General features: G+C 30.8%; 1 protein-coding gene across 1 annotated transcript; it reads left to right on the forward strand.

Moving 5' to 3' along the window:
• Window positions 1-325: 325 nt before the first annotated feature.
• LOC114334236 (proteasome subunit alpha type-7-1) lies at window positions 326-10,465 on the forward strand. The gene is made up of 3 exons (XM_028284272.2): window positions 326-626; window positions 1,611-1,998; window positions 10,125-10,465. The coding sequence occupies exons 1-3, from the start codon at window positions 525-527 to the stop codon at window positions 10,382-10,384; spliced, it is 750 nt and encodes a 249-aa protein (XP_028140073.1). The 5' UTR covers window positions 326-524; the 3' UTR covers window positions 10,385-10,465.
• Window positions 10,466-10,886: the final 421 nt, after the last annotated feature.

The raw sequence follows: 10,886 nt of genomic DNA on the forward strand, positions 1-10,886 counted from the left end.
TTTTCATACTGTTTTAGAATGTTGTTAAACTCATTAAAAGAACTAAATAATTGTCCACACTTCATAGTTAATTTAAAAACTCTTTACAAATCAATATTAAAGTGTAAACATAACGTGATTAGACAAATTCTAACCACACTCTGACACTCGCGATACTTACAGATACTTAATACCACAGCATACACGCGGCTCAAATTAGCGTGTACCAAAAAACCCGGTCACAGTACACGCTAGATAATGACGTAATTGACTTGATGACGTTTAAGCGTGTACCTAACTTTTTTATTTGCGTACACGTTAGCGTGTACCTAGACACAGCGTTACTTTTTAAAATGTTAGATCACAGAACAATATGCATTCTGTGGTTATAAAAAATCTCTCGATAAAAATCCCTAGAGTACGTCAAAAATACGTGTTGGCAGTCCTGATTGTTGATGATAAAGCGAAAATTTTGAGGTTGTGTATATTTCCTTAGGAGCCGATTGTTCTGAATTATTTTAAAGTACAATTTAAATTTTGAGAAAATGTCTTCAAGATACGATAGAGCTATAACTGTATTTTCACCAGATGGTCATCTTTTACAAGTAGAATATGCACAGGAAGCTGTACGCAAAGGATCCACTGCAGTAAGTACAAAATATCTTAACCCAAACTAAAAATTGTCAATTCATGTTGCAAAAGTTTTAATGTTTTAAGTGAATATACTGTGTATTACAACATATTATCGTTTGTGTTGACTTGTTTTAATAATTTTTTCAATAATATAGGTAGAGGGGTCTTTATGAATAACTGACTGTCAAAGTTCGTTCTAGACATAATTCAGCCTCTAGCACTTAACACATCTTTTATCAAAAACGGTATTTCTTACAAAAACGAGCTGAAATAAATTATAATTTTAAAAATATGCTGGTCAGTTTTGACATAACCAGTCTTTTCACCAATGTACCACTGGAGAAAACGGTAAACTGAGAAACTTTAAAAATAATAAGAGGAAAACTAGAAAGGGATGATAAGAGATGATATGGGCTCTTCCTTATCTCCATTATTAGCTGATAAGAATACACAAAATAACACACAAAACAGAGAGAATTTGATACCACTATGGCACTAACATCATTTTCAAACAATTTTTTTCAACCAGACATTGCCATGGTCCAAAATATCCAGACCAAATTTTTTGTTTGAAAAGATAGACATAATCTGATAAAATCAGTTTATAAAAATCTAAAATTTTTCAGCATTTTCCTTTTTCTTTTTTGACATCGAAACATCAAACAATAGTTAATTGAATGATATGCTGGAACGACGTTGTAACTGCCAATAGTTTCATATGTGGGATTTCCATGGAACAACGTTCTATGTGCACAAAATAGTGTACTATATTTAGTCGTATCATATTACTCTCATAAAGATTCCTTTTTTTAAAATGATCAGTTATATTATGTGTTTTTTAAAATTTTCGACAAAATCCAATTTGGGGTTTACAAAGTTGTTCCAGAGTAGGGTTCAATTAAGAAATGTAGTTTCTATTACATGAATAATTGTGGCTTAATCCCATATAAACATGTTATTAAATATAGCTAGAATTTAATTTTTACATTGTTTTTTAGGTTGGTGTCAGAGGTGCCAATGCAGTAGTACTTGGTGTAGAAAAGAAATCAGTAGCTAAGCTTCAGGAAGAACGTACAGTTAGAAAAATCTGCTTATTAGATGATCACGTTGTTATGGCATTTGCAGGACTTACAGCTGATGCTAGAATTCTAATAAATAGGGCCCAAATTGAATGTCAAAGCCACAAACTCACTGTCGAAGATCCTGTCACTTTAGAGTATATCACAAGATACATCGCTTCTCTGAAACAAAAATACACTCAAAGTAATGGTAGGAGACCATTTGGCATTTCTTGTTTAATTGGTGGTTTCGATTATGATGGAAAACCTCATTTATATCAAACAGAACCTTCTGGAATTTATTATGAATGGAAAGCAAATGCGACAGGTAAAAGGCAACTGACACTTTTATTTCTTTTTTTTGATTGATATTAAAGTATATTTTTTCAACCTCCTTTTATCTTAACTGTTTTGGTGCTGCTGTTGCTTATAAGCATCTGTTGATGACTAGTGTAGGTGCTGCTGCTGTCACTTATAATCGTTTTAGTCATATTGATAGTCTGTACAATCTATTTTGAACTGTTTTATTATTATATTAACTCTTATCTATTTCCATTCTCATTTGCTTATGTTTTGTTAAGGTGCCTTCTTATTTACTAATTTGCTAATTTTTGTTAAATTTTACAATTCCATAAAATGTAGGTACAGTGGAACCCCGATAAGTCGGCCCCCGATAACCCGGAAGTCCGGCTAACCCGGACCGATTTTCATCAGATAAACATTTTGATTTTCAATATTTTGTATTTTTCAATTTAATTGTGGCTTATTTCCAATCAAAATAGTTAATTATCAGACAAACCTTTCAACAATAAAAATGTATGTAATATAATATTTGAGAGATAATGTGTACTTATGTGTGTAATTTGAACTATACGATATTAAAAATGACTCATAGCACACGCCGCAGAAACAACAGCCACCTGTCTGTAGTATCTATTCCTTTTTATTTCAAACTGTCAGCATTGTTTAGGAAAGACTATTTAAAAAATTCTTTTATAAACAATGGTCTTTAGTATTGTGTGTCTTGTATTGTTCGCTTCCATTTGCTTACGTTTGGGTTTGGTGTTTTTTTTAGTAATTTTAATGAGTAGGTACTATGTGCATATTTATAAATATATTTCATGTTATTTCAATTCTAACGGAGTTTATCTGTAAGTATACCGTATTTTATTAATTTTTACCATATTCTCCGGCTATCTCGGATTTTCGATAACCCAGATCGGTTGCGGTCCCGATTAATCCGAGTTATCGAGGTTCCACTGTACCTACATGTTGTAGTTTTAGTAGATTAGTCCAGTCATCAGCTTTGACTCTAAAAATCATACTTACAAACTGAATATTGTCAAGAATGTCAATTTTGCGACTAAAAAAAAATGCAAAACAATTTCCCAAAACTGACATTTTCAATAAAATTGTGCTTAAGGAATGACAGTTTTATATTAAATTCGATTCGGGGTCACCACCATCGGCTGACCATGGTTTCTGCTTTTCAGCGTCTGTAGAGTCGCCTGTGGTGTATCCCGAAGCAAACTGAATCCAAGTTGTCGAAGTATGCATATAAATGAGATATTAAATGCGTACGGATGTGTTAGCGACATCTATCTTGACACAGAGAAAATTCTCTATAGCAGCGGTTCTCAAACTTTTTGAGTCATGTACCACCTACACTGCCCTGTTAAGAATAGAAGTCGTAACTGACACAATCCCTATTTTGAGATATTCGATGTTTTACATTTGATTAATTGCCATCAACTGTAATGACTCATTAAAAATCTTGTTACAACATAGCAATATATTTTTTGAGTACAAATTTAATGAATGCGTGCAATTTTCTTTCAGAGTATTTGAAATTAGACTTTTGATAGATACGACATTTAATATTAACAAATCATAAAAATGAGGTAAAGTAAAAAGTCTTATCTTAATCAAAGTTATAGTTTATTAAGATAAACAAAATAACATAAAGTCATAATCAGTTTTTTTAATCATGTAGGTAAAGTTCCAGGTTCCACTGAAGTTGGTAAATTATTCCACAACGCTTGTCTGCTTTTAGGAATGTGTCCACACAGTTTGGATATAATTAGTTGTTTTCTTTCAGTCGTTATGCCTCTAGGAATGGACTTGGGTGAAGGTTTTGTCATTTCCTGTTTTGAAATCTTTGCATTTAGAATGTTTATTTCACTTTCTGTCTCTGAGGTGAAGCTGGTTTTGTACGAAAAAAATATTTTGCAGACACTTTGTTTGCATCCGTCATTGTCTTTAAGAAACTATAAAAAACTTGTTGACCTTCTCGATACAACACTAGCTGTGGTTTTCCGTTTGGTTACTTGTTCAGATGCGTCATTAAAAATAAAATTTTTTCCACCTACCTCTACCGAAAGTATACTTTTCCGGACCTGATTGCAGGGAGCAAAGTTGTACTTCTCCTCCCTAGGGAGAAAAAGTAAAAGTGACGTCATGGTATTTCATTAATGAAATATAACTTATTGACGCCCTGTACAATATCTATTTTCTATTACGTAAGTATCTATACATTTTAACGTTTATTTATAAAACACCCTGTATTTTGCAGAATGGTAAAAAACAATAAATTGTTATTTTGATTTAACAATGTTTACATTAATAATTTGACTTATAATTGACAGTTGACAGTTATATTGTACCTACTTGTTAGTTTTAGTTTTAATAAATTTTGTTGGTTAGTTACATAAATAAATTAAGTAAAAATGAAAAATTACTTGTTATTAATTTGAGGAAGATGGAAAAACCATATGTATAACATGGGAGTAAAGTGCCTTTTCCTCCCTTGAATGATTACAGTAAACTTCATTCTCAGGAGGAAAAGTAGCACTTTCCTCCCTTGTTATACAAATAGCTATTCTGTTCGTCTTTTTGCAATTTCCAAAATTCTCCATTTATTTCTGTTCGTCTCGCTTCTGTAATTTTTTCGGAACATCTCTTGCAAGACATACAAGATGGTTTTACACCGTGCTTATCAATTGTGGCTGTTAATTTTCTTTTTTTTTCTCATTGCTAGGCTCTCTTTAAATTTCTTTCGTTTACGGATTTCCCCTGTTTTAGTGAATTTGTCTTTTTCCGCCCTTTCAACAGATACGTATATTATATCTACCAAGATTTCTTGAATAAAAGGGAGACAGTCTTCCTTACCTTCTTCTTCACCTTTGGAATCAGATTCTTCAGGAACAACATTTGCAGCTCTCAAAGTTATATCACTAATAATCTTCACTTTATTTAAACCTTTTCTGTTTAATTTCGGTTCCTCAATTTCTTCCGTCTTTGAATCTGACAAAATAGAATCGGAGTCATTATCATGCTGAAGTTTCGGTTCCTCAATTTCTTCCGTCTCTGAAACTCAGAGCCGTAACTGAAAATCAGATACGCCTAATAACGCTTACAACCGTTTAATTTCTAGGTTAATAAACTAAAAAGGCGGGAACACTATGAATAATTAGGTTAGATCTTCCTGTTGTTAGAATATTTTGTCGAAACTACACAATTGTTAATCAAATTTGTCGTAACTACAAATCGTCTTGTGAAGATACGACTAAAAATGTTAACAAATGGAGATTCGACAAATTGACTTAACATAAACTGTAAAAATGCAGATCCGACAAAATTTTAAATTGGAATAACTTATTTTTAAACAGCAGATAGGCCTTTCATTCTTAACATATAGGTAGATTATTTGGCTATCAATGTGTTGGCGTTATAACCCTAATATACTCAAAATTGCAGATACGACTTCTATTCTTAACAGGGCAGTACAGTTCTTTTTATTATTTTTGGTACCACATATACAGGGTGTAACAAAAATACAGGTCATAAATTAAATCACATATTCTGGAACCAAAAATAGTTCGATTGAACCTAACTTACCCTAGTACAAATATGCACACAAAAAAAAGTTACAGCCCTTTGAAGTTTTTTTTTTTTGAAAAATGGCTTTGGCATAGCCAATTAGCCAGACTTGTTTGTGATTGATTGCAGATTCATAGTCATAAATTTCTTATAAACATACGTACATTCTACAATATTATTTTTATAGATACATTGATACATTGTGTAGCTTTTTTTTATTTTTTTTTTAATTATTTTACTGTTTTTTTAATATATATTTTAATTTGTGCGAAACACTTTTCTTTACTTCTTTTTTTTTCTATTCTTTTTTTATTTTTGTTTCTATTTTTTTTTTCTTTTTTTTTATTTATTATTTTTTTGTTATTATTTTATTAGGTGTTTTTTATGTTATTATTTTATTATGTGTTTTTTTATGTATATTTTTTTTTAATTTTTTTCAACCCTTTGAAGTTACAAAATGAAAATCGATTTTTTCCGATATATCGAACTATTGGAGATTTTTTAATGAAAATGGACATGTGGCATGACTATGGCAGGAACATCTTAAAAAGAAATTATAGTGAAATTTGTGCACCCCATAAAGATTTTATGGGGGTTTTGTTCCCTTAAACCCCCCCAAACTTTTATGTACGTTCCAATTAAATTATTATTGTGGTACCCTTAGTTAAACACAATGTTTTTGAAACTTTTTTTGCCTCTTAGTATTTTTTAGATATACCAGTTTTAATCAAGATGCGGCTTCTTTTTTAATATGTTAACATAACAATTTTATGGAGATTTTGTGCCTTTACACCCCCCAAATGTTTATGTACGTTCCAATTAAACTATTATTGCGGTATCATTAATTGAAAACAGTGTCTGTAAAACTTTTTTGCCTCTTAGTATTTTTCCGATAAGGCACCTTTTATCGAGATGTGGCTTTTTTTTTAATATGGTTCAAAATATACTTATAAAATCTGTAATTTATAAATAAATTTTCATATTATTATAGGGTCTCTATAATCGTACTTTAACAGTATACAAATATGTGGTGGATTTGACAAATATTCAAAATATTTCGATAAAAACTAGTTAGAAAAATTACTAAGAGGCAAAAAAGTTTTAAAAACATTGTGTTTAACTAATGGTGCCACAATGATAATTTAATTGGAACGTACACAAAAGTTTGGGGGGTTTAAAGGAACAAAACCCCCATAAAATTTTTATGAGGTGCAGAATTTTTTTTTAAGATTTTCCTGTCATAATAATGCCACATGTCCGTTTTCAATAAGAAAACTCAAATAGTTTTCGATTGGAAAAAATCGATTTTTATTTTGTAACTTCAAAGGGCTGTAGCTTTTTTTGTGTGCATATTTGTACTAGGGTAAGTTAGGTTCAATCGAACTATTTTTGGTTCCAGAATATGTGATTTAATTTATAACCTGTATTTTTGTTACACCCTGTATTTTTAGAGTGTATTATGAAGACTTACTAAGTACACTTCGCGTCAAAAAAAACTGGTACAACTCTTATAACCGAAAATCGTGTTTTTCAAGTTGTGTAAGTTGATCTTGTCACAAGTGTCATTCTAATTTCTAGGGCAACGTTGCCAGTTCAACGAAAATATTATATTAAACTAGGTAAAAACGGGGCTGAGCGACAGACCGCATTTTTTAATACATATACTAAAAACTAAAACCATGGTAATTTTCCGTCACCTCAATTAAGTATCCATACATTGATTCGTGTTTTATTAAAATTTATGAAAATATTTCAATTCAAAAATAATGACAGATATAAATCTTGACATGACTTTAAATTATTATGTTTAATGTCAAATCGAGAGGTGTGATTGGTTTCTCGTAAATTGTAGGACAAAACTGCAATAAGTTGTGTAGAATAAATAAAACACACTGGAAAAATTAAAAATTTAATTTGAAATTAATACAAAATGAATAACTTTTACGGTGAACAAGTCAGTATGGAATTTAAATATATGTATTACAATTCAAAATATACATTTTAAACGTTATTTTTTTGTATTTAGATTTAGTGCAATTCCGTTATCTGTGATGGCAACAACGAAGTGATTCACGAACAATAATTGTCAATCTGAACACAGGTTTACATTGGGAAAAAAAAGTGTACCAGTTTTATATGACGCGAAGTGTACTACTATTTTAATTTTTTTGTGTTTTGTGTACCACCGCAAGTAATGAATTGTACCACCAGTGGTACATGTACCACAGATTGAGAATCGCTGCTCTATAGGTTGTAGTGCAGAATCCTTGGTAACTATCTGTTGCCTGTGCTTTTTACAAATTTATACAGACAAAGGCCGATAAATAGCGGAAATGGGAGAGCCTACAATATACACTCATCACCTGTCCGCTTATCTAGATAAAAATTCCAGCAGGATTCTACATCCTTAGATGTAGACAGCTTTAGAAAGACAGCCTTAGATTAAATTCGATTCTGGGCACCACCGTCGGCTGACCATGGTTTAAACTTTTCAGAAAATTTTTGTCTCTGACGACTGGGCTAAAATGATAATGTTTCACTATAAATGAATCAGTTGAGTTATTCTAACTTTTTGCCACTCTTACTTTTATATCATGGAGTTTTCTCAATATATCTAAGACTTTTGGAATCCCAGTATAATGGTCATTTTAGTACCCTCTTATTTTATTTCTTAGTATGTTTTGAATTCTTCTTTATTATGCTCATAAATATGTTAAATATAAATTAGCAAACTATAAACCTGTTGTTGTTCTGAAGCTATTTTCTTGTGGCATTTTTATAATCAAGTATATTCAAATGGGAAATAAGCCACAATTTTACCTAAAAATGATTTTATTAACAATAGCAATGGGCTCTTCTTTATCTCCATTATTGGCTAATATATTTAAGGAGGATTTCGAAACTAATATCATTTCTAAACAAAATTTAAAACCCACAGTATGGTGGAGATATGTAGATGATGTGTTTTCCATATGGCCTCATAGATCGGAATTGTTGGATACGTTCCTGAATATTATAAACGATCAAGAAGAGACAATAAAGTTTATAATGGAAAAGGAATACAATAACACCCTACCTTTCCTCGATGTTTTGGTCTCAAAGAAGGATACTGGATATGAGACTCAAGTGTATAGAAAACCAACACACACCAACAGATATGTCAATTACAAATCAAATCATAACATCAACGTTAAAAAGGGAATCATTAAATCCTTATATGATAGAGCCAAAATTACTTGTTCTAACGAAAATTCATTTTTAGAAGAAAAACAATTGTTAACATCTGTTTTATTAAAAAATGATTATCCCATATCGTTTATAAATAAGGAATTGTCAAGATTGGATCGAATGGAACAGAACAACTTAGAACGGGATCCTACAACATTCACAAGAAATAATACGAGGAAAATATCAATACCATATGTAAAAGGACCATCCGAGAAACTTAAAACAATAGGAAATAAATTCAACATATCAACAACATTCAAAACAACAAACACATTGAGATCTATTCTATCTAAAACTAAACCTAACAGTGAACAAGAAAGAACAAAGAATTGTATTTATAAAATACCTTGTGAATGCGAACAATTTTATATAGGTGAAACGTCAAGACCATTAGACGTTAGAGTAAATGAACATCAGTCTTATATAAAAAATAGAGAATTTGATAGATCTCAAATATGTTAACACGCATGGGATAATGAACATAGAGTTCAGTGGAGAGATTCAAGTATAGTCCTAAAAGAAGCAGATAGTAAAAAGAGAAATATCAAAGAAGCGGCTCTAATTATGCTAAATGAAACCAATTGTGTCGCAAATTCCTCGGTAGAATGCAGTAGGATGTGGTTACCCATATTAAAGGAGGAAATCAATAGAAAGAAAATACCACAATTAGTAAATCAGTAACATATCGAGTTAGTACATATTTAGTATTTTAGTATTATTTAAAATTTAAAATATCAAGTCAGAATTTGGTATTAGTTTTGAGAGTAAACTAAATGTAAACCCAAATACTTACGATGTCGGGATAGTATCATGAGGTTTTTCCTGGTTTTCTCTCGTGATTTACTATGGAATCTCTAACGCGAGAATTTCAGTGCCACCGTTGCATTTGGTTGTCTTTTTAAAGACAGATCACATGCTATGATTTTTTGTGGCGGATATTCTTGAGTTGGGATTGATTTCATGTAATCGAATGAACTATCTTTTAGTAAAGTCGTCCCAGGAACGCAACTCATCAATATTGGCAATATCATTTTAAAGTCGTCTACTTTAAAATGTATAATACGTGTCTGAATTGCCGATATAAATGAGTCAGATTAAATAAATTATTAGAAGAATTTTTTACTAAGCAACAACATTTTTGTTTAATTAGAATTATTTTGTATTTTGACAACGACACCCGACTTGGGCATCGAAACGTTAATAAAATCATTTTTAGGTAAAATTGTGGCTTATTTCCCATTTGAATATACTTGATTATAAACCTGTTTATATCTGGTTTTGTCTAAAACATTGGAGATTTTTCTCCATTTTTCTTATTTAAAAAATAACATTCTTATTTTCTTGTAGGTCGTTCTGCAAAGACTGTCAGAGAATTTTTGGAAAAATTCTATACCGCTGAAGAGGTAGCTACAGAAAAAGGCACAGTGAAGTTAGCTATCAAAGCCTTATTAGAAGTTGTACAGTCTGGACAGAAAAACTTAGAAATTGCTGTTATGCGACATGGTGAACCAATTGTGATGTTAGATGGGGAAACTATTGAGAAGTATGTCACAGAAATCGAAAAAGAAAAGGAAGAAGAGGCCGAGAAGAAGAAGGCCAAGAAGTAGTTAGTTAAAATTTATTGTATTCTTGATTTGTAAGAATTATTTTCAATACTTTTTTTTAAATATAGGTATTAACAAAAAATATGGTTTGTTTTTGTTAAGTGGACTTCTAATTTTATTATTGAAGTTATACTTCTTTAGGCACGAGGTGAATTTTTACATTCCCTGGCGCATGCGCACACCGACAGTACGGACAGTATATTAGTCAATTACCTATAGTTATATTATATGACAGTATATTTAGTCGCTCAAACGTTATACGGGATCGTATTGGGTGTTAAAATCATCTGTCAAAATTGTTGAAGATTATGGATCAATAAATGTTATATTTTATATTTTATTATATTATAATAGAATTAGTCAAATAATAAAATCTTAATATAAAAACAATCTAAAAACAGTCAAAGTGCTTAGAAAAATAAAGTTAAAGTTAAAATAATAAAACAATACAACATTGATATAATATAAAACTGACAGGTACAAATACAATACATCACAATATATC

Source organism: Diabrotica virgifera, chromosome 1 (genome assembly GCF_917563875.1).
Source record: "Diabrotica virgifera virgifera chromosome 1, PGI_DIABVI_V3a".
In the NCBI taxonomy this organism is placed as follows: Eukaryota; Metazoa; Arthropoda; class Insecta; order Coleoptera; family Chrysomelidae; genus Diabrotica; species Diabrotica virgifera.